This window comes from Trachinotus anak, unplaced genomic scaffold (genome assembly GCF_046630095.1).
Source record: "Trachinotus anak isolate AG129_WGS33_773 ecotype Australia unplaced genomic scaffold, CSIRO_AGI_Tana_v1 ptg000005l, whole genome shotgun sequence".
Lineage (NCBI taxonomy): Eukaryota > Metazoa > Chordata > Actinopteri > Carangiformes > Carangidae > Trachinotus > Trachinotus anak.
In genome coordinates this window covers 11,992,917-12,017,279 of record NW_027273856.1, presented here as the reverse complement: position 1 = coordinate 12,017,279, position 24,363 = coordinate 11,992,917, and the positions used below count along the sequence as shown (strand labels likewise).

At 40.7% G+C, this 24,363-nt stretch overlaps 2 protein-coding genes across 3 annotated transcripts; one reads left to right on the top strand and one right to left on the bottom strand.

Moving 5' to 3' along the window:
• Positions 1-2,133: 2,133 nt before the first annotated feature.
• LOC139621622 (uncharacterized) lies at positions 2,134-13,285 on the top strand. Of its 2 annotated transcripts, XM_071478328.1 has the most exons (5): positions 2,134-10,351; positions 10,442-10,486; positions 10,580-10,627; positions 10,736-11,149; positions 11,553-13,285. In XM_071478328.1, exons 1-5 carry the CDS (start codon positions 10,339-10,341, stop codon positions 11,966-11,968), a joined length of 936 nt encoding a protein of 311 aa, XP_071334429.1. In that variant the 5' UTR covers positions 2,134-10,338; the 3' UTR covers positions 11,969-13,285. The 2 variants fall into 2 exon arrangements, with proteins under 2 accessions (XP_071334429.1, XP_071334428.1); XM_071478327.1 differs by having other exon boundaries at positions 10,442-10,627.
• A 3,763-nt stretch (positions 13,286-17,048) lies between these two features.
• On the bottom strand, positions 17,049-20,202 carry LOC139621251 (uncharacterized protein F54H12.2-like). Its single transcript, XM_071477551.1, has one exon. The coding sequence runs from the start codon at positions 20,130-20,132 to the stop codon at positions 18,825-18,827; it is 1,308 nt and encodes a 435-aa protein (XP_071333652.1). The 5' UTR covers positions 20,133-20,202; the 3' UTR covers positions 17,049-18,824.
• Between the last annotated feature and the right edge of the window lie 4,161 nt (positions 20,203-24,363).

Genomic DNA, 24,363 nt, shown 5'->3' with positions numbered 1-24,363 from the left:
TGTCATATGCCAAAAAATAAGATAAACCTGATTTATGACTTTTGCATGCAGTTTCATTGGACCTACATCAATATGGAGGACCAACCATCAAAGGAAACTATAAAGATAGTCAGATTAGTTGAGTTAATCTGAGTTGTTAAACAGGATTTATACTCTAGACGATGGATTGACAGTAGTGCTATCAGCCTTTTTGGATGTAGGAACCTACAAGCCAGTAAAAAACACAATCAGGCTTTTTTTTAATTTCTCACACTTTCAGGTAGAGGCTGTGCTGGGGTGGGTGCAAGTGGATATGTGAAGTCTGTTCTTGTCAGATATCATATTTGCTGTATAGACCAGTATCCAGTTGTTGAGAATCGTGGTTGTAGATTGTAGACTGCACTCAACTGATCACACTCTAATCTACACATTTGAGGACTTCATGTCATTTTCATATACTCGTCAAATTTAGACTCCGCAGACTGACTTGGTCCTTGCTTTGCCCTTTTATAAATTGGCCTTAAAAATGAAGTGATATAAGACAATAGAATGAATGAAAGATAGTTGCAGCTTTATTTTGTGTGAATGAGCCCTAGTACCAGAGATGAAACAGGATGTTATCTTCCCCTCATCAGAATTGGCTGGTGATTGAGTGACCAAGACACAGCCTAGAATTCATCCCCAATTATGTTTAGAGGGCCATGATGTGATCAAATTGTTTTTTTTCTCTCATCATTAGCTTTTAATAGCTTGATGTTTTGTACAATTACACCAATACATACTGAATATGTTTTCCCTTTTCAGGATGTAGTGGAGGCATACCAGGAAGGTGGAGTGGCTCTGGTCACAGTGGTCAATGAGGAGCAAGTGCCTGCAAGAATTCCCTTTGAAACCCAACACAGGTCAATCATACACAACCATCAGGCTTTACTCAACCATCAGGGTTTAATGCCTCTTAGATCCTGGACTGGTGATTTTGTTTGAACTTCTTTTGCTGTGTGAAGGCATCATGATCATGATCTGAAAATTTGGCTTGCATGACAAAAAATGTCAAACAAATTCAATAAGACTGGCCAGAAAAAACTGAATTTACATTGAATTTCAGTTAAATTCTCTGCTGGTTTTGTTTGTATCGTATTCCCACCTGTGTTTCTCACTGCATAGTTTTTTACGTATTACGTGTACAGAAATTTTATTTTGCACTTATGAGCTCAAGGTAACTCCAGTGCACACAGTTGTTTAATGTCTACCAGGGATGCAAAAACAGGCCTAAAAAAAGTCATAAAATATCAGTAATCTTACCAATTTTAAAAGTTACAGAACTATAATAAAAGTCACCATCTGTTGAATTACAGTACTTATGGCTGATTATAATGATAAAAACTGTATTTTGACAGTTTACCAGTGCCTATAGATGTTGACAAAAAACATTTATTCAACATTTTTATTGTGAAACTTCCATAATTACAGAAGATATTTGTCAATTAACAAACAAATCTAAGTAAAATAACAGAACAAATACTTCTTTTACCATTAATTGTCAATAATTTTACCTAATTTTAGAATTTTTCTTACAGTATTAAACTTGAATTTAACAGTTTAATCTCTTAAATAACAAAGAAATATTTGAAATTATGATACATTTGCGAATGTATTTTAACAGTCTTTTTATGTGAAAAAAAATTTTTCTTTTAAAAAATGGAAATTTTATGGTTATTCACAGTTACAGTGTTTTCATGTTATTTTCCATTTGACATGTAAAATCACAGTTTATGTTTGTAATTTCACTGATGTTTTCCTGTATTTTAAAAATACAGGAAAAATCTGTAAAATAAACAGTAAATTCTGTTCAGTTTTTTTACAGTGTATTGTAAAATCCAAATTGAAGCCAAAAGCATACAAAATGAGACTTGACCAGATCTGGCTTGACTCTGGATCAGATCCAGTACAGGTCTGCGCTGGATCCTGTACGAACCTGGGTCGGATCGCCATGAAAAAGGATCTTGATCTGGCTTGGAGCCGGCGCAGTTCTGGCCCAGATTTAAAAAAAATTATCCACACCAGTATTGGCCCATTGTGCAAAAGGACACCGGCCCAGGTCCAATATATATATATATGTATATATATATATATATATATATATATATATATATATATACTATGTCTATACTATTCTATGTCATTAATTTTGTATTTTGTCTCTCCCATAGTTTGTCTCCCTGTCTCTCTTTCTCTCGCTGTCCTCACTCTGCAGGTGTCTTTGTTTCTGGAGCAGCAGGATCCAGATCTACCACTACAACACTCATTATTACTATTATTACCACTTTTATTTATTAGTATTATTGATAACAACATTACCTATAATATATACTGCTCCTGGTCTCTCTATCTCCCTCTCTCTCTCTTTTCCCCTCTCTCCTCCCCCCACCCCCCATCTCCTCTTTAACCATATCAGTCAAGGCAGATGGCAGCCCGCCCTGAGCCCAGTTCTGTTGGAGGTTTCTTCCTGTTAAAGTGCTTGCTCTTTGTGGGAGCTGTTGGGTTTTTCTCCATAATAAAGTAAGGTCTCAACCTCACCCTGTAAAGTGCCTTCAGATAATGTATGTTATAACTTGGTGCTATACAAATAAAATTGAATTGAATATTGTTATGTTAGTGTTTGAAAGCAGGTTAGCACCAAGTCTCACATTTTAACTGTCAACATTGTTGTCACCCAAAATAAATACAGCAGCCAGTTCCCTCCACTTAGCCAAGCACTTTCAGTGTAATGAACCTAATGTATTACAATTTCCACAGTCTTATGTTCTAAAAAGCCAAAAAGAGTGGTAGCCACTGCAACAGTTGTTTACCAAAAGTGAATGGTAGATGTAGCAGCTGCTGGAAATGTCAACATAGTAAACCCATATTTATTTTTCCACTGCTTGTAGTGTGACCAAAATAAACATGGCAGCAATAACTAATGGCCTATTTGACAAATATTTATTCTCATGTTAATTAAAGGATTACCAAAACCACTTGATAGTAGATGTTTACATCTTGTCGTTTTTAACTGGTTTTTGATTTTGTTGGGCTGTACAAAACAAGCTTTTATTTTCCAACTGCTAAATGATGAAATTGATGAGAAAATGTATTAGAAATTAAGAATCAGGGCAAGTGTTCATCATGCTCATAACAGTCTTCATAAAGTCTTCAACGGGAAAATTCGTTTTAAAATTCAACTTTGGTGCAACCTGTGAGACACTTCAGAATACTCTTCGTCAATGATTTTTTTTCGTCACCACTGTTTTCCACCAGAGACACTGTTCAGTTGTGTGCCACATATCAAGTAAGCATTGCAAGGCTATCTACAATGGCCCTTTAACAGAGACTGCACAGTGTTTTTCAAACTATTAAGACCATGGCTTAAGATGATAAATGTAACAAGCAATGTTACAAATCCCAGGTCTGAAAAGGGCTAAAGACACAAATGTACTGTTCAACACAATACCATTCATACACTTAAAGAGACGTATGAAAACATAATATAAAAAGTTAAAATACAAAATATAAAAGTTAATGCTAACGCATATGTACACCTTTGTTATAAAATGTGTAAATATACAACCCTAAAGAGTTTGTTTTTTTATTTCTAATCTTGGGGCTAGCTCAGTATATTTGTCTATGTAACATAGTATTCATGTGTGCATGTGTGGCCACGTGTAGCCATGTTGATGAAAGTTATCACTATGAACCAGGGGCATTATGAATTCCTTTTTTTTTGAGTGTGGGATTAAAATAAAATGCTGAAGGTGGGGCTTTATATAATCCTCAAACAGTGTCTTTCATGGGATTATTCCCTTCTGACCTGCAAGGGGGATTAACACAGGGAAGCCTGACAAGGTCAAACAAAGGGGTGGAGCCATGGTCATTTCATGGCATGTGCAAGGACACCATGCAGCTTGGAATCTCACCTATTAGCTCATTATCTGGATGGATGCTCAGGACAGCTTCTGTCACTGCAGGTGACTGGTGGCTGCACTGTTTAATACGTTGTTATAATTCACTAAGTTGTCTGGACCCAAATGGCAGAACACAGACTGGGACAGAGGCAGGTTTGGAAAATGACATATTGAAACCAGTAGAATTAAGAGATGGTTTGTTATCACCCGAGTCTTTGTCGATAAGGGGCAGGCAGAGGTGGAAGAGCAGGACAGGCAAGGGCTTGTCGGGATCTGGATTTACGGCTGAGCAGGTTTGCCAGTGTGGTAGAGGTCCAGGTGTGGAGCTAGTTCCAGGAATATGTTTTGGTATTGTCATAAACAGGAATACTGAACTTGAAGCACAGGGAAACTTAGAATTAGAGCAGGCAAACAACGAGGAACTCCTATCTAGACATTGGCCTAGATATGTGTACTGCATGGTACACTGAACAATCTGGTGAAAGCTGGAGGGATGAGTCGGTGTTTAAGTACTGCAACAGGAGTTCTGATTTGCTGATGGATCACAGGTCCACATGTGGATTGGTGGCAACCGAAACAAAGTTGCCACACCAAGCAGGACACACTCACAAATACAAGGGAATGAGAATGGATGACTGGAAAATACTGGTTTCAACTACGACACATGGACAGTGGGATGAATCCTCATGGAACCAGGTAATTTCAGCTGTAGGGTTGATTGTTTTTTTAAATAAAAAAGGGTTCGAGTTTAAATGAAGGCATTATAATAACAGGATGACAGTTTACTGGAATTGCTCCTCAGGGTTCGGGGAAGTGACACAAAATACACAATGAAGTGCCGACTCCAAATCCTGATTAGCCCTTTCTGTCTGTCCATGTGACTGATGGTGGAACCTGGAGTAGAGGCTGATTGTGGCTCCAGCACCTGGCAGAAGGCCTTCCAGACTTGGGGAAATGAACGGGGAACCTCTGTCAGAAGCAATGTCATCTGAGATACCAATGAAGTTAAAAAAAAATTGTTAGCTAACCACTCAGCTGTTTCACAAGAAGAAAGTAGTTTGGGAAGGGCTACAAAGTGTACTTGGAAAAAACAATGGTGAGTATGGCAGTGTTACCTTGTGATGTTAGTAGACCAGTGACAAAGTCCAAGGTGATATGGGACCATGGACAATGTGGAATAGGTAAAGGGTAGAGCAGACAAGTAGGTTAGAGAACTTTCCTCGTGTACAGAGAACAGGCAGCAACATACTCCAGAGTATCCACCTCCATGGGGGACCACCAAAAATGCCTCTTGAGCACAGTCATAGTTTGATACATTCCCCGGTGACAGGAGAAACAGGATGTATGAGCACATTGCAAAACCTGGGAATGAACAGAATCTGGGTCAAATAAGCAATTAGCTGGACCATGTAAGTTTTTGTGGTCCATCCACACCACAAATGGTTGCTGTCAGCTGTCATTTCAGTGCGTACTGCTGCGACCCTCCTCCACTTTCCACATTCACCCCCAGTCTTCATATCCAGAGCCAGGTTAAACTCATCCACTCTACATCACATCCAGGTCTTTAGAATTCTCTTCTTCCCATCACCTCCACCACCACCACCACTATTGTGTAGACCTGGGCAGGTTTTCTATACTACACACCCTTTAAAATACTCACATCAAGGTTCTCACATCTCACTTCTCTGTTTTGTACCTGGCAATAAAAGTGTATTCGTTCACTGAGAGTGAAGTCTCTCCTGATTGAAATAACACAACACAAACATTTGCAGTCTCAGGGTTGAGGCTCCCATTAAACTCCAGTTAAACAATAAACACTTTGGGCTGCCTGCCATCAGATGGACAGAGCAGAACAAAAAGGACTTCTTGCAGGTGGGTATGACCTATTACACATTACCAGCAGTAAAAGGCGTAATGAAGATGTATTCTGTCATAGTAATTTGATGAAAGTCATTAGCTATTAGTAGCATGTTTGTGCTGGGTTCCAACAGGTGCAGAGCCACACTTGAGCTACACACATCTCACTGTGGTAAAAAGAAAGAGAGTACATTACTCAATGTAGACTCCATGCAGACATGCACATGGACAGCTGCAGACACCTTGGATATGTTAGTTGTTCTTACTATGCTAGTTTCTCGTCCACTTTGAGAGTGCTTGGAATGTCAGTAGTGCCTTTGTAGAGTAGTGGGTCCAAGGACACAACAAATTGGAGAGTACACGCAGCATAGAGAGCCTCTCAGACCCTAACACACCCTCATATGCTCCAGGATGCAGAGAGTATAACACTAGCCTGGTTATAGTGGTGGTGAAGTCACTGTTCCTAACATCTCATGGGCAAAGTCTTGTACAGAGAAGATTGTACAGAGAAGATTGATTCCATTTAGATTAAAATTTAGACTAATAGGATTGGTGACTGCACTGATGAATCCTACAGTACAACTATGAAAGAGGAGAGTGTCTTCACAGTAGTTCCTTATTTGACTTGCAGAAATCTTTTCATAGTGGCATCCTCTTTGTGAAATCAGAAGTAAACCAAATTGTTGGAGCTGGATGTAACACACTGCTGAGGAAAGTTTGATTAAACATGGTGTATGAAATTGTGAGAGTACTGTGAGGTTACAGCTAAAATGATGATGATAAATTGATTAATTTGCTATACTGAGAATAGAGTTATACATGATTTTGACAAAGTCTTGTGCTGCTAATATTTTAAATAGAATACTACTCTCCTGTTGAGCTTTACAAAGTCACAAAGAAAGCCCACCTCAAATATTCAAGTGTTTAAATCAGAATAAGATTTTGTTTTTCAAATTAAATTAGTTCCTAGTTAAATAACATTGCTCTCCCAACGTTAATTCATCATCACTACACAGAACCAAATAAAAAGGACATTAAAAAAACCCACTACACCTGCAAATTCATCTGTCTAGCAAAAAAAAATGTTTTGGAAGCAGAAAACCAGAACAAGTCTTTAGATCATTTGATTAAATAAAAGTGGCTATACCCCACTGCAAAAATACTCATAAGAAAAAGCTCTGCATTTAAAAGGTTTCCTTATTGAGTGTAGATAAGCATTAGGAGCAATTTACTTCAAACATCAAAAGTAAATGGGCTCATGCAGAATATCCTATTGCAGATATTAACATTCACCTTAACATGTTAGCAGCTTCCACATATTACTACTATTTATGTATTATTTCATTATAATGCCAGTTCAAAACAAAAGCAAATGGAGAAAACAGCTTCATTATCACAAATACAGAATTTAGACAAAATTAGCTGAGTATGTTATTTTTGTTTTGTAGTTTCAATATTTGATTGCATGATTTGATGTACCATTAAATTATAAGCTTCCTGCATCGCTGAGTTGATATGATTGCATCAAGTAACACACAATTAAGAACGCATACAATGCTCATGTTATTCCCAGTGACCTCTGTTCACTCACACACACACACAAAACTTTATGTATATGCACACAAAATTACTCACAGGCTCCACTAAAAACTGTTTTAATAAGACAGGGTATTTTGAACTGCTGTACACCTGCATGTTATGCACATGTAAACACATATCACTGCAAAGACAGTTACATACTACCATTACCCACAGTGTGACAGACAGCAATCAACTTGACTCAGTAGCCTTGTAGTGTATTATATGCTAATGCATTATCAGATGGGATTAAAGGCTTGGCATTATATAATCTATGATCTGAGGCAATAGCTGTGATGGTACCTTGCCAAGTGTATAGGGAAACTAGGACAACCGCCTAGTTTGAGATTACCTCCCTGTTTATCCAGTCATATAAAATATTAATCATTAGTGTGAAAATGTGTCATAAGTCTTGAGTAATATCTAAAAAGTGTTTTGTGAGGTCACACTGACCTTGACCTTTAACCACCAAAATATAATCAGTTCGTTGTTTAGCCCAACTGAACAGTTGTACCAAATTACAAGGGATTTTCTTAAGGAGTCCTTGAGATATTGCTTTCACAAGGCCAAAGTCATGTTTTGTAAATTCACTGTGACCTTGACTTTTGACCTTTAGCCACCAAAATCTACTTAGTTCATCCTTGAGTTCAAATCAGCCTTGCCTGCTTTGTGTGTGTCTTGCCCATGTCTTTGTCAGTTTGTCCGGGTTGTTTCTGAAGAAGGAATCTGTTCTGTGCCCTGGGCCCTATTGCATCACGGCAGATAAAATATTCTGGCTTATTTTGACAAATCTCTCTAATGTAAGTAAGAGTTCATCTCCATTTCTTTTTCTTTTTCCATTTCATTCTAGGTCTTATAGGATTCCCTGGTACCTCATGCTGCTGAACTAGCCTGCTCCGTAGCTTGCTAACTGTCAAGCTTAATGTAACTTTGTTTCAGTGAATTTCCAATCATGAAAGAGTTTTACTGAGTTCGCATAACTTCTGCATAACTTTTGTCAGGGCTGTGTTTATGAATGAAACAGGACAGAATGATATGGTTACTTATATAGATGTTTTTAAATGAACATTGTCATATTAATAATGTAGGCTATCAATTATATTTATGAATCATAAAATAAATAACTATTTTAACCTTCAGCCCCAAATCTAAGTGAATGGATGGAATATTAGCATGATCAATTTGCTGATTATTGCCTTGCTAATTATTTAGGTTATTATATAATGTAGGCTAACATAAACTATAATATCTGCATTTTTGCCTTTATTCTTATAAGAGAGAGGATAGATACACTTCTCATCAAACTTTTGACAGCTCTGACCTTTCACCTAATTTGCATAGGGGGAGGGTTGAGCCCCCCCCCCCCTTTTTCCCAGACAAAGGGGTTGATCTTTGACCCCCACATGCATATACATCTAATTTAAAAAAACGTCGTCATCTTTGAGCCCCCCTTTTTCCCCCATGCTTGTGCATAAATTACTCAGAGTCTAGACTTTAGTCACAAAACTATAGAAAACTATAGTCAGTGTATTTTCATGAGGAGAGCCATACTCACCACAATTCATTCAACCCTCACATACAAAGAGTTTCTCAAAATCATGGTCAAAAAACACTTTAAGACGTCATCTCACAACCATGTGTATCTAATTTTCTGTTTCTTATAAACTTGACCTGATCCAACCTTAGGGTGATAGATAGCTTTCCATATGACAGCTTTTTTTGGCTGAAAAACTTTTTTAAACTATAGAAAACTATAGAAAACCACAATACATTCAACCCTCACATACAAAGAGTTTCTCAAAATCATGGTCAAAAAACACTTTAAGAAGTCATCTCACATGCATATACATCTAATTTAAAAAACGTCGTCATCTTTGAGCCCCCTTTTTTCCCATGCATGCGCATAAATTACTCAGAGAGACTTTTGTCACAAAACTATAGAAAACTATAGTCAGTGTATTTTCATGAGGAGAGCCGTACTCACCACAATTCATTCAACCCTCACATACAAAGAGTTTCTCAAAATCATGGTCAAAAAACACTTTAAGACTTCATCTCACAACCATGTGTATCTAATTTTCTGTTTCTTATAAACTTGACCTGATCCAACCTTAGGGTGATAGATAGCTTTCCATATGACAGCTTTTTTTGGCTGAAAAACTTTTTTAAACTATAGAAAACTATAGAAAACCACAATACATTCAACCCTCACATACAAAGAGTTTCTCAAAATCATGGTCAAAAAACACTTTAAGAAGTCATCTCACATGCATATACATCTAATTTAAAAAACGTCGTCATCTTTGAGCCCCCTTTTTTCCCATGCATGCGCATAAACTACTCAGAGAGACTTTTGTCACAAAACTATAGAAAACTATAGTCGGTGTATTTTCATGAGGAGAGCCGTACTCACCACAATTCATTCAACCCTCACATACAAAGAGTTTCTCAAGATCATGGTCAAAAAACACTTTAAGACGTCATCTCACAACCATGTGTATCTAATTTTCTGTTTCTTATAAACTTGACCTGATCCAACCTCAGGATGATAGATAGCTTTCCATATGAACCCAGCTTTTTTTTTTTTTTTTTTTTGGCTGAAAAACTTTTTTTAAACTATAGAAAACTATAGAAAACCACAATTCATTCAACCCTCACATACAAAGAGTTTCTCAAGATCATGGTCAAAAAACACTTTAAGACGTCATCTCACAACCATGTGTATCTAATTTTCTGTTTCTTATAAACTTGACCTGATCCAACCTTAGGGTGATAGATAGCTTTCTATATGAACCCAGCTTTTTTTTGACTGAAAAACTTTTTTAAACAAAACCCAATTATTTTCTGGTGGGAAAACTAAACAACAAACTAAACAAAAGACACAGAGTAATTGTGTTCAATATAAGAAGTATGGGTATAAATACACCGTCGTCCTGAGCGGCTGTATGACGGAGCAGGCCCCGGGACGTACGACTCAAAACTCAGCATGATGGCTCGCGGTAAGAAGACTTTGCGTTTCTACACACGTTGCTTCTTATTTTTTTTTTATAACATTTAAAAATATTAAACAAAAGATCTGTGTATTTTAGCATATACCGTCTCCGTAGATGTCCACCCAGCACCGCAGTTTTCTGGTAAGTATTTACTATATTTACCGTATTTTTATGTATTCTATTCAATGTCAATTGGACTGTGTTTTTTTAATCAGAATTATCCATCTTTTAAAGTCACAGCCGCAGATTTGGAAGGAATCAACTTTTCACAATCACATTTTGGTAAGGTTTGTCTTTTTAAAATTTAAAACTCACACTGCAGCCGTTTCTGTGTTATAATAACAGTTTCAACAAAACATACTGAGGTTTAGCTGAAACATATACTTACAGATTTTACCGACGGTCTGAACGACGTACGGGACCTCGACGGCAGTTTCACGGAGGTTTTACAAGAAATCCAAGCGGCTGAGGATTCGGCGTTGAACCAGTCAGAGGCCGCGTCTCCTCCTCCACCTGCCCTGACCAACATCACCCCTCTGGCGGGTGAAGAGCGCATCAACACTCCGATAGCTCCGGTGCCGGCTGGGGTGTGGAATCCGGCCGTCTTCCACGGGAATATCGACGAGATCCTAGCGGGGGATTCGCCGGTCCGACCCCGGGGGAAAAGTAAAAAGAAGAACCAGCAGAGCGATTCGGCGGTACGTCCTGGGTTAACCGGCCGACCAAAAGCGATCCGTCTGCGTAAAAATAAAAAGCAGATCCAGCAGGTCCCACAAGGATCCGACGGGGCACAGGAGATATCAGGTAATCTTGACCATTTTTTAAACCTCCTTTGTTTTTAATGTGATCTATACGTGGAACGAAGTCAACTCTTCGCGCTTCAGCGTTCAAATGAAAATACAACTTCCTGGTGTTTGGTCGCACGGTGATGACGATGATGACGTAACGTGTTCTCATAGGTCCTTATCGAGTATATATATATTGTGCATACACAGTTGTAAACACAGACTGCTTCATTGTTAACTGGAAGCAGGTTGAAATGCATTTTGCATGGTGTGGATTTTTTATTCATTCAATTTTCCAGTCTAGGCTAAATAAAGTAAATTCTGAAACTAAAACTTTGTGTCTAATTAAAATGTTTGTTTTAAAAAAGTAAAAAGTTTATTGTTAATGATGCTAACCCATTAAATTTGTTATACCCAAACAGACTCTCAGCCTATGGTCTCAACACCCCTGAGGACCCTGACACCACCTTGGGTAGTCCTCCCATCTCCTATCAGACGACAAACAGCACCTGTGACACCTGTTTTTTCATGTCCTCCCAGGGGACAGAAGCCTCACACTTCTTCTTCTTCTGCGAGGGTTACCACTACAAACGCCATTGAGAAGGCTCCGGCGAGACCCCACAAACAGCGTAAAATACAACGTGTCAGATCGACGATTGTCCGCAAACTCTTTGCGGATGCTATCAATCATTCACCAGGACCAATAGTGGGAAGAAGAGGAACGGGAAGAACCCAAAGAGGCGCCCGAAACCAGCAACTGGAAACGCTCCAGATGGTTACCCAAGTAATGCATTCTATCATTTCATCCTTCACGGCCATTTGTGAAAAAATGTTGTAATTTAATACGTATGTATATTTGTATGACATTTTTTTATTTTAAAAGATGAATAGAGAATTTGATTCCGACTCTTTATCTTGTTCACCCTCACCCCAAGTCCCTCTTGAAATTGAGTTAGCTGTAGAGCAATTGCGTCATATTCCAACACCCTCTTCTGTCCACCAAGTCCCTCTCGACCTGCAAATAGCTGTAGATCAATTACGTTTTATCCCTATACCCGACAATGTTGAGGTGCAAAATAGCTCGCCTGTAGAACCACAAAATCCTTTCCAAACCTTAGAAAACACATTCCAAAGATTAAATCAAAACAACGAGGACGCCTTCCACAACATAGAAAGCATACTCCAAAATCTAAATCAGACAAACATATCAGCTCTCAGCTCATCAAATGAACCTCAAAATGAACAAAGTGAGTCTCAGCCACAATCACAGCCGCAGCCTCACCAGGGGGGTGAAGGGTTGGAGCAGAGACACACTCCTGCTGAAGAGCAGGAGGAGGAGGGGTTTAGAGGGGGAAGAGAGACAGAAACAGCCTCTTATGATCGGTTTAACACTCTAGTCATGAGACACACATTTACAGTTCCTCGACCCGGCAATGTACCTGATATTGCCGCATTTTATCAAAACGTGATAGGGGTAATTAGGGAATTAGCCAACGAGGTAGAATCGCGAGCTAGTCGCAATGATGTTATTCAGTTGGAGGTGGTAGGTGAAAATGTGCGTGATTATGTTTCAGTCACCAACAACGACCGAGGCAGAAATATTCTTCCAGCTTTTGAAGGTTTGCTCGATCGTATAGTACAGTCAAACAATAACATAGCCGCTGACGAAGATCTAGAATTAATTGTTCACATAGTGCGGAACCCTACGGGCGGTGCCAAACGTAAGATGGAGAAAACTTTAGATTGTGAAATTCTCAAAAAGAAAAGACCCCATCTCTATTTTGCAGATGACAGGAACGATCAGCTCTGCTTTGCCGTCAGCCTGTCTCATGTTATCCATCCAGATTTCACAGATAGCCAGTGTGATAGTCTGGGTAGGGAGTTGCAGCGTCAGGCTGGTTTAAATGATCAGACGCCCGTCACTTTCAATGACATAGCCAAATTTGAGGAAATCTTGAAGCGCAAAATTGTAGTGTTTTACAGAACATCTCATAACGAACCCCTCTCGCATTTTGCAACAGACTTCCCCGATCGTTCCAAACCTCTGTTTTTATTCCTATTGCAAAATCATTACTACGGGATTAAAAACCTCAAAGCCTTTATGGGCGCAAAGTTTATCTGTAATTATTGTTACAAGGGTTTATGTAACCCCTATGTGCACATCTGTAAGGGCTACTGTCAAGTCTGCATCGACCCCATCTGCTCTACACAAGAGCTCAAACCCATAAAATGCTCAGATTGTCACATGACGTGTCGTTCACTCTCCTGTTTTGCTCGACACAAAGAGGCTAAGCCATGTCCTATGAACAAACAGGCTTTTAGTTTTTGTGATCAAGTAAAAAAATGCAAACTATGCAATCTGTGCTACTACGTTAATATGACCACAGGCAAGGCCGAGCATCGTTGTGGCGCATCTAGATGTAGAATCTGCGGTGAAACATTACCGTCTGGTTCTGAAACAGACGATCACCTGTGTTACATTCAACCCGTTGCCAGTGAGACCAAACACCTCGGTTTGGTTTTTTATGACTTTGAAACATTTGTCAACGAGAACAACGAACACATCCCCTTTCTAGTGTATGCAAAAACATTAAAAGGTGAAGAGAAGGTGTTTTACGGTCTGGACTGTGTTAAACGCTTTCTCCTGTATTTCAGGAGGAATCAGTACCGGGGAAATGTTTTTATTGCGTATAACGCTCGCGGATTTGACAGCTACCTAGTTTTAAAAGGTATATTGAAAGAGAAAGCATCGCCACAAAACATTCTCATGACAGGTTGTAAAATCCTCAGTTTTGAGGAACCCGATTATCAACTCAAGTTCATAGATTCCCTTTCTTTCCTGCCCATGCGTCTTAACGCCATGCCCAAGGCTTTGGGCTTCAGCGATCAGACCAAGGGGTATTTTCCGCACAGATTCAGCTCAGAAAAGCACCTCAGGTATGTAGGACCCTATCCTCCGCCGTCTGATTACGGTGTAGACCACATGACGACGCACGAGCAGGAGGAGTTTTACAGCTGCTACAGTAAAGCCAGTCAGGAAGTCTTTGACTTTAGGAAGGAAGCTTTGCATTACTGTAAGAATGACGTTGATATTCTCAACACAGGGTGTGTTAAATTCAGGGAGCAGTATCTCAGTGAGACAGGTGTGGACCCTTTCCACACTATTACCATAGCATCAGCCTGCATGAAGGTGTTTCTCACCAATTACTTGCAACCTAAAACCCTCGCCATACCATGCCCTGACAACTACGCCCAGCGGTGTAAAAGATTCTCAAACGAATCCATCAGATGGTTAGAGTGGGTGATGCACAAGGAAAAAATCTTTATCCAGCATGCTCTCAACATGGGTGAAAAACAGATTGGTCGCTATTTTGTAGACGGTTACGCAGAGATTGACGGTGTAAAATATGCGTGGGAGTTTCACGGATGTTTTTATCACGGTTGTCCTGATTGTTTTAATCCTACAAATACTTGTCCGATGAGGGGTTTGACCTTTGGGGAACTGCATGCAAAAAGTGAGGAGAGAGTGCAGATGTTACAGTCTGAACACAACCTCCGCGTCATTGTGGTGAGAGAACACATGTGGAATGAAATGAAAAAATCGAGTCATGTAGTAAACTTTCTCCAGCATTTCAACTTCCCAGAACCTCTCATACCACGACAAGCGCTGTATGGAGGCAGAACGAGCGCTTTAAAGCTGAGGCATACGGCGGGGTCTGATGAAACTGTGCATTATGTTGACATTTGCTCATTGTACCCGTATGTCATGAGCACGCAAAAGTTTCCCCTAGGGCATCCTACCATCATTCGCAAAGATTTTGGGGATCCTCGTAACTACTTCGGGTTAATCAGAGCCACTGTATATCCACCACGTGGTCTCTTTTTCCCTGTTTTACCGTACAAATGCTCATCCGGTAAATTAATCTTCCCGCTGTGTCGTACCTGTGCTGAAACCAACAACCAAGAGGGTCTCTGTAGACACGGTGATGAAGCCAGAGCGTTGACAGGTGTGTGGGTCACGCTCGAGTTTAACAAAGCCCTCGAGCTAGGGTACAGAGTGGCAAAAATCACAGAAGTGTGGCACTTTGACAAAAGTAGCGACTCAGTGTTTGTCGACTACATCCACAGTTTTCTCAAAGGTAAACAGGAAGCATCGGGGTACCCGCCTGATGCGACGGATCGGGAAACCAGAGAAAAATACATCAGGGACTATCATACAAATCAGGGCATTCTGTTAGACGCGGACAAAATTGAAGCGAATCCTGTCAAGAGACAAGTGGCTAAATTGTGTCTCAACAGTCTTTGGGGGAAGACAACCTACTCCATACCAACATCGTCTCAGAATCTGAAGAGTTTTTCTCCTACCTTTTTTCGGGCACACACAAGGTTGAATACTTCAACGTTCTAGACAACGAGAGAGCTTTAATTAGGTGGAGATACAGCGACCGATGCATTCAACCCCCGGGTAAACAGAACAATATATTTGTTGCGGCATTCACCACAGCACACGCACGTCTAAAACTGTACAGTTATTTAGAAAAGTTGAAAGAGAGGGTTCTTTACATCAACACCGATAGTTTAATCTATGTGGTAAAGAAGGGTGAGACGCCTTTAGAGATGGGTAATTATCTAGGGGACTTGACAGATGAACTGGACGGGGATAGCATTCAAGAATTTGTAGCCGCGGGTCCAAAGAGCTATGCATACCAAACAAAAAACAAAAAAAAAGTAGCGATGCGCGTCAAAGGCATCACTCAGACTCGGGAATGCTGTGAGATGGTAAACTTTGACAGCGTCAGAGATCTGGTGGAGGGTTACCTGCGTGATTCTGGTGAGAGTGTGATTGAGATCCCACAGCGCAACATTAGTCGCGATAAAAAGAGCTTCGTCTTGAAAAACACATCATTTCAGAAAAAGTTTAAAGTGGTGTATGACAAAAGACGTCTCTTTGCCGACGGCACAACTTTGCCCTTTGGATATTGAGTGAGTTTGATTTTGTGTTGTTTTGTTTCATACAACTTTGCCTTTTGGATATATTGAGTTTGATTTTGTGTTGTTTTGTTTCATACAACTTTGCCTTTTGGATATATTGAGTTTGATTTTGTGTTGTTTTGTTTCATACAACTTTGCCTTTTGGATATATTGAGTTTGATTTTGTGTTGTTTTGTTTCATTTTGTTTTAAAAATGTCACACCAGAATGTAATGGAGGAAGTTGATTTTGAACCTAGGTTTATATTTCCTTTCTCATGTTTGATTGTAGGACCTAGCGGGTGTGGGAAAACCTATTTTGTAAAAAATGTACTTGAAAACTGTGAACATGTCATGAATATTGTACCTGAAAATATTGTGTGGATTTATACTTCCTTTCAACCTATGTACAGCGAGTTGCAAAGGTTGAATAAAAAGATTAAATTTGTTGAAGGATTGCCAGATTCTTTTGACGATGAAAACCTGTTTCCTCCTGGTCAAAAACATTTGATCATTTTGGACGATGTTATTTTCCAAGCCTCCGACCATCCCGATGTAGTTAAAATCTTTACTCAGTATCGGCATCACAAAAACATGGGCGTCATGATGTTGACTCAAAATGTGTTTCATCAGGGTAAACACAGCCGCACCATTAGTTTGAACAGCAATTATTTGGTGCTGTTTAAAAATCCTCGAGACAAACTACAAATAAATATATTAGCCCATCAAATCTTTCCGTCTCAAAAGGCATTTTTTTTAGAGAGCTTTGAAGACGCCACCAGAGACCCTCATGGGTATTTAATAGTAGACCTTACACCTGTCTGTCCAGAACGATACAGATTGAGGAGCGGTGTACTTCCTCACCAGCGGCCGACCGTCTATGTACCAAAATAAATGACCTAGATCATCGTCATCATGTCGGTACGTTTAAAAAGAAATGCTCCTTTACTTTCGGCTTTATACCACGCCACACCCAAGAAACGTAAAGATATTCTTATTCACAGCTCTCCAGACTTTATCAAAGCATTGTGTGAGATTGCTTTAAACCTTTTGAAGGGAAACATCCCTTTATCACCTTCTCAATTCAAAAAACTGAAGAAGCAGAAAGAAATTATCAGACTGTTGGCGGACAAGAAAACAACTTTAAAACGCAAACATCAGGTTTTAAAGAACCAGTCGGGCGGATTTCTTTTACCCCTGCTAGCCGCCGTCGTACCTATGATCGGGGATCTTATCGGGGGACTCGCTAGAAGATAATACGTGAGAAGATGTCTTTGAGGAAGGCGCAGAAAATGTTTCTCGTCTCACCCCATCAGCTAAACCGTATGACTCAACCGCCAGCCACCATCAGAGAAACCGCAGAGGATGATTTGGATGTCAGAATGAGAGCCGTATTAGATGAGCCGGGGTTGACTCCCGATGAAAAAATTAAAAAGTACAACACTTTACTGCAAAGATATTTAACTTTGATGAAGCAGGGTCAGAGAGACCAGCGGCGTGTAACCCTAACTCTTCAGAGGGAACACCCTGATGAGCATGACGAGGAGACGGAATTCTCAAATCAACAAAGCGCTCGGGTATCATCTCAGGCGTCGGATGATGCTGACCGTGTGATCGCTGAAGTTTTAAAAAGCTTCCCTCCACGAGATCACAACAACACCGAATACATCTTAAAAAAAATATCCGAGAGCGATAAAGGTTGGAATGCAAAGGGGGAATTTGTTTATAAGGGTCAAGTTGTGAAGGGGTCTCATATGACTGATTTATTGAAACACATGTCACACTCATCCCGAACCGCGCCACCGACGGGTTGGTCAAAATTTTTGAATACCCTGGCTGATTTGAACATCCCTTCTTCCGCTGTGAAAAACCCAGAAGCTCGTGACCAGTACCGCTCCCTCAAGACGGGTACGGTCCACGACCAAATTGTCATGTTTGGAAAAGAAGCACCTCGCACAAGAAGTGGAAAGATGAAGAAACAAATGAATCTGTCACCGAGTTGGATCGGTATTTCACCATAAATAAATAAATGTAACACACAACTTTGTCATTCATTAATAAAGTGTTTTATTGAGCATATTTTTTGCGTACAGTCTTTTTTTTTTTCAATCAGCAATGAATTACAATTAAGTATCGGTTCAAACCATAAAAAGTTTTATATAAGATAACATTTATCCGCAACAGTCTTTAAACCTCTGTAGAGAGCAGTTCCTCTGTTTTGGGACGACGTTGATTTTATTTTTGAGACGGTGTTTTCTCACAAAGTCGTACACCATACGGTCATTTTTTATCACATCGTCGCTGTACAAAGACAGTACTTGGTGGTAAGATAATCCGCAGGCCCGTTGACAGAGATAATAGATGCAGTGTTGCCCGCAGACGGTTGACAGGGGGTGTTGCAGTTGACGGTTGTGGTACTTGATGTTTTTAGAACGGTTTTCCAAAAACTGTAAGATGCTCGAGGGGTAGTGATCAAAGTCTGGCGGAAATCCATAAGAGTCAAAAAAGGTGGCTTCGCCTCCCTTTTCTAGTGTTAAAGCTAACCAGTGTTCCCCAGGCATGTGAGCAGGGTCTGTGTTGACTATGAAGTAGGCCGGTGTCCTAAAGGATGGGTTCAGCGAGGGTAATAGGTCACAGGCCCACACACCGCAAAATACATCTCCCAGCAAACGATTCAAAATACTCTCTATCTGAAGATTATCCTTTTTTTTTTTTTCCCTTCAAATTAGTAATAATCCACAAGCACCTGTCTTTTTGAGTCGATCTCCAGAATTGAATCAAAACAGGCATAGACGATAAGAGTGGTGGTTTGCGCTAAGGGTGGTCTGAATCTCATCTCTAGTCTTAAATTACCGCTGGAGACGGGAGATAAGGCATCGTTGTCGTCAGCCGGGTTGAGATTAAACACAAACAGAGAGTATCCGTTGTTAAATTCCTCTCGGTTGATACTCAGGGGTAAATCCTTAAGATGTCTCCCCGTAGCCAGGAACATGTTGTAAAACTCTCTAATGGACTGTCCGTTGTTAAACTGAGGTTGAAAAGCCTTAGCGGGAATCTGTTTACCATCCTGACAGAGAGCCAGATATTCTACATCGTTGTGAATAAAATTGAAGGGTGACAGGTCTCTTCTCCCGGTGAAAGCTTCGTGGTGCACCATACCCAAAACTATATATTTAGGGATAGCCCCCAGAAAAAGATTCTCCTGGCTGCATATTCTAGAGTTTTCTGGGATAGAGTATGTCTTCACATTGACGCGTGAGATGGGGTAGAGCGCGTTACCTTTCATTAAGGCTGCTGCGTGACCCAATCGCACGGCTGGGGACACAGACACTTTTTTGGCAAATAGAGATGCCCCCAGTATTTTCAGACGAAACGTGGAGTCACGGGCTCCCATTAGACAGAAAGCGTCGCTGGCACGGGTTAGTTTAATTCTCAGGTCAACAGAGTTCAGCAAGAGTCTCTCACAAAAAAATACATCCCCGTGGAGAGCAACAAACAGGTGTAGTTCTCGTGAATTTGTTGTGAAAGCGGCTCTCGTGTTTAACCCTCTATTGGGACCGTTGACGGTCACTCTAGAGTCCATGGCCCCGGGGGTATCTTTGTAAAAAAGACCGGCTGAGAACTGACTGGCGAGCGCATCTCCTGAAAAGTTGAGTAGGGTCTCAATCATGACACGGTACGGATGTGTAGCGCTCGATTGTGAAATCAATCTATCCCCCAAAATAACGTCGCATTGATTGAAGATTGTATTCAGAGGGTAATTGATAAGGCCCACCGCCGCATCATTGGCCAAGTCTGTATTGTCCGCGTTGGTGATTTTCACACGGAGATGCAGCAAAATATCGTTCAGATCCAGATACTTTTCACTGTCTCCGGGGATAAAAAATTCTATAGGACCGCCGTCTGTGATAGCCGACACGGGGGAAATTTCGGTGTATGTTTTATCTTCGATGGAAAGCTGTGTCATAGGCGCTGTAAATAAATCCAACTCAGCGAGGGTGCACTCTGGGGATTTCTGGTGTAACAGAGCCATGATTTTTTAATTCTCTTTAAAAAAATCAGAATTCAAATATGTCAGAGCTCTGGGGAGACTTCTTCTTTGCCTGCCTGCCTGCTTCTCGCGACTGATTTCCTCTTTTTACTAGCAGAGCGTTTTTTGGGGTTGTTGAGAGGCGTTGTCCCGGAGGTCGTCTCCTCTGTCTACGCGCTAAGACCATAATTCCCCCCGACCCCTCTTGTTTCTGGTCGCCGCTGACAAATTTTCCCACACGGCCGAACACGTCCGAAGCAATGTTGCTAGCGGCTGTTTTGAGATGAGGTTTAGCTATTGCAAAGCCTTTCTTCACCAGGGGGGATACAAAACGAAACAATTTTGAAAATATAGAGCCTATACCACGACCGTACATGACGGGAGCTCCATAAAATCCTGGTAAATTTCCTCCCACCTGACTCTCATAATAATGTACAAATCTGTGAGGATCCTCTCGCAAGTCTACTCGTGCCATTTTGACCGTTGTGTAACGTATCTGATGTCCGTCGCACCCGTCAGAGGTGAGTCACCGTCGCAGGGTTAGACGATACTGAATGATGTGGGAAAACCAGATGGTTTATATATATATATATATCCCAGGTTTTCAAAATTTTATTGGTCTAAAGTGAAGCGTCACAATACACTTCCCGTAGGTAAAATCTACCGGTTTGTTTTGATCCGTTTTTATCTCAATCTTAATGTTTTCAATGTGTTGCTTGGCTACCGGTAAATAATAAGCCGGGTTGAAATGCTGTGTGATGACCTCCCCGAACGTGCCCTTAACACTGATCTTTCTCAAGAGGGGGGCATAAGCGTCACCGACTATTTGCGGTTGTACTACGTCGCTGTAACAGTACAAATGATAAAACCCGGCCTTCATATCAGCGGGGTAGTGAGCCAACTTTTGATCAAACTTGAACCATTCTCCCGACTTTAGACCCATCATGTAAGCAGCGGGTCCCTTGTGCATCTGACCTCCGGCCTAGAAATCAAATTTTTTCTGAATGATGTTATAAACTAGATAAATATCAGAATTAATTTCTCTAAAATAACTATCCATCATTAGCCTGAAGTCTTTTATGCCGCTGTAATATCCCTCTGTAAACCTTTGACGATGTATCACGCTCTCTGTTGCCGATTTTTTGGGATTTACCCTCCAGTAAAAATAGGCGTCATCCTCGTGTATGGTGTACCAAGTGTGGGGGTATGAAATCTCCGTCAAGGCAACCTCCCACTTTCCTTCTAAATCGATATGTTGCGCTAAATCAACGCGGTAACTGGAACTCTTGTTATCTTTGAAAACGTTGAGGCTGGCGTTAGAGGGCAGGGTAATGTAAAACCCCTCGTCCTTTGCCCCGTACATGATGGAATGATACTCTAGGCAGGCGCGCGGCGATTCTTATACATTTATTATTTCAGCTGCCTTGATCCAACTGTTGAATTTCTCAGGCCAGTTTTTCCAACGTACAAAGACTTGTTTTTCACCCCTCACGGTACGTCGTTTCAGAATCTCCTCGACGTGGTAGACTCTGTCTTGATCCATTTTTACTTTTTGCAACTCTGCCTCATAAAATGAACCTTGGATGGGTTCTCCATCATAATCTTTCAGTTTGTACACAGGAGGTTCGCGAGGGATGCACTCGGAAACTGTAAACACTTCGTCCGTAAAACTCTGTTCATACTTTTTATCAAACACACCTCTCAACTTTGATATCCTGACGAGGTCTCCCTCCTTGAAATTTTTCTTTAATTCGGTCCTCTGTGGGGCGAGAGATTTACCGTACAGGTTTTCAAACACTTGATCGACGTTCTCTGCGGTTACATCCATAGGCGCCATTTTTATGCTGCTGTGATAACTCTGATTATAGCTTTACATCAAGTCTTGTAAGACGTCGAGGTATCGCATGGTGTTGTTAGCAGTGAAATATCTCCACATTCTGCTTTTTAAAGTGCGATTAAATCGTTCAATCACGGAGGCTTTGAGATCGCTGGCTGTGGAAAAATGTATGATGCCGTGTTTTTTCATCAGAGCCTCAAAACGCTTGTTAAAAAATTCTTTTCCAGCGTCGGTTTGTAGTTTTAAGGGCGTCTGACTCTCCTCAAAAATTGACTCGAAGGCCTCAACCACCTCGGATCCGGTTTTTCTCTTTAGAGCACGTACATAAGCCTTTTTGGAAAACACATCTATGACCGTTAATAAATAATTATACCCGTCATTATACTCTGCTAAGGCTTGCATATCGCATAGGTCGGCTTGAAATTGGTTTAAAGGACGCGGGACAAAAACTCTGTTTCTGATAAAATGCATTCTGACAGGTTTGTGTAGAGTGTATGCATCCTCTCCAGATAAAAAGTCTTTGATCTTTTCACGCTCAACCTTCTTGCCCGTTTCATCATGCACTCCCCTACGGAGGCGTTCTACACCGCCGAAGCTACCCGGGTGTGTTGGGTTGTAATAAACTTTTTTCATGACGCGTACCTCAGACATGTTGAGACCAGAATGAGAGAAAAAGATCATGCGTAGGGTATTTGATTTTTTTTAATTTTTTTTATGAGAACACAAATACAACAGTGTGAAAAACGATACATACTTTTTTTTAAACTATAATTCAACACAAATACAGCAGTGTTAAAAAACAATACATACTTTTTTTAACTATAATTCAACACAAATACAACAGTGTTAAAAAACGATATGAATAATAGAAAAACTTAATCTAACTAACTAAACAATTTGTTGTCAAAAAAGAAAAACTATTTATCACTACTAGAACATGTGATTGTGAATAGAGTTTGTGCTAACAGAGAATAATCTAGAGTACGCTGCATATCAGCGTGCAGTTTTTGGAGTTCATCCGTAACGTTGACAGGGTGGTTGTTTTTTTTGCAAAAGTTCGCTGGTAACATCGACAAACATGGTGTAAAAAGCGAGTATGTGCCAGGGTCTAACGATGTCACTCGTTAGTTCATTTAAAATTTTTTCAAAACTCTCTGACAAAGTAGATTCAACCCCGGACGCGACCTGATGCACCGATACCTCCCAAGGTGTACAGGGTATAAGAGTAGAACAGATCCGGACTTTTTCCATCAAGTTCTCCAGTCTCTCAACGTCTGCATTTTGGATAAAAGTGTTGTTTTTATGCCTTGAAACTCTGTTCTCAACAGCCATTCTCAAAAGCTCTATCAACTGAGGGATGACGATGCGGTTATTGATGTAGTTCATGATCTGAGTCACTATTTTTCTACAGAAATTCCACATTTTCCTGCCGTTTAACGTTCCAACCACAGGTCACACAGTTTGTCAAGTTGTTCTTTTTTGGTCCTGCTGTCTCCGTCCTCTCGATCCAACATCTCATCGAGTGCGTGGTAGATGAAGCTCTTTGATTTCAGCTCGTGTAAAAGACTCTCCACCGTATTTCTGATCCTTGCTTGATCCGCCTTGATGTTTTGCACAGATAGGAAGTGTTGAATGGCTGGAATAAGCTTGGGGGTGTAGAGCCTTTTCATCAACCAGTAAAAATTTTCCTGGTAGAAGCCTTCCAGACCCACATTCAGGCATTGGTGCCGTCTCTGGCTGGGATGATTAATGCGACACCCCACGCACATCTCATCTTGGTACAGGGACAGAGTTTTGCTCAGCAGGTGGAGCACGGCTAATTTTACACCTTTAAAGAAAGTATCATTAAAGAAAGTATCGGTTAGCCATCCGTCAGGACGGTCCTGGTCACCTTGTTCAACGGCCTGAGTTGGCAAATCATCGCAACATGAATGCCCGCAGTCACATTCAAGGAAGGAGTCCATCAGATCCATAGGCTCTTCAGGGATTGGCTCCAGAGTATGGTGGGGAGGAGCGCTGAATGGTGGAGGTGAAGCAGGAGGATGGTCCAGAACCTTGGGTTGTGGTGGTAGTGGAGTTGGTGGACGGTCGTCATTCTCCCCAGTCGTCATAAATGCATTTTCTAAATCCAGTTTGTAATCTCTTGAGGGAGCCGGATGGATGGTTGTTGCGATAAGCCTGGGCGTGTAGCTTCTCTGAGGGGTGCACATGTTTCTTCTTGTTGGTGGTGTTTATTTTTCCGCCTTGGTAGGTTGTCTCTTTATAGTGTGTGGCGACGTGGTTTATCCTTGCGTGGGAGGGGTGAAGGGGTGGTTTGTCTCTGACGTGTGTGTGTGTGGGGGGTGGGAGTAGAGGGGTCTTCTTTTTTCACCAGGGCATTATCCCAGATATGGCAAC

Excerpts from the sequence above, each read along its gene's own strand:
- LOC139621622 (XM_071478327.1), top strand. Across the intron at positions 10,628-10,735 it reads CTTTTCACAATCACATTTTG|ATTTTACCGACGGTCTGAAC; the intron begins GTAAGGTTTGTC and ends ATATACTTACAG. Across the intron at positions 11,150-11,552 it reads CGGGGCACAGGAGATATCAG|ACTCTCAGCCTATGGTCTCA; the intron begins GTAATCTTGACC and ends ATACCCAAACAG.
- LOC139621251 (XM_071477551.1), bottom strand. The coding sequence starts at position 20,132 with ATGGCTCTGTTACACCAGAAATCCCCAGAGTGCACCCTCGCTGAGTTG.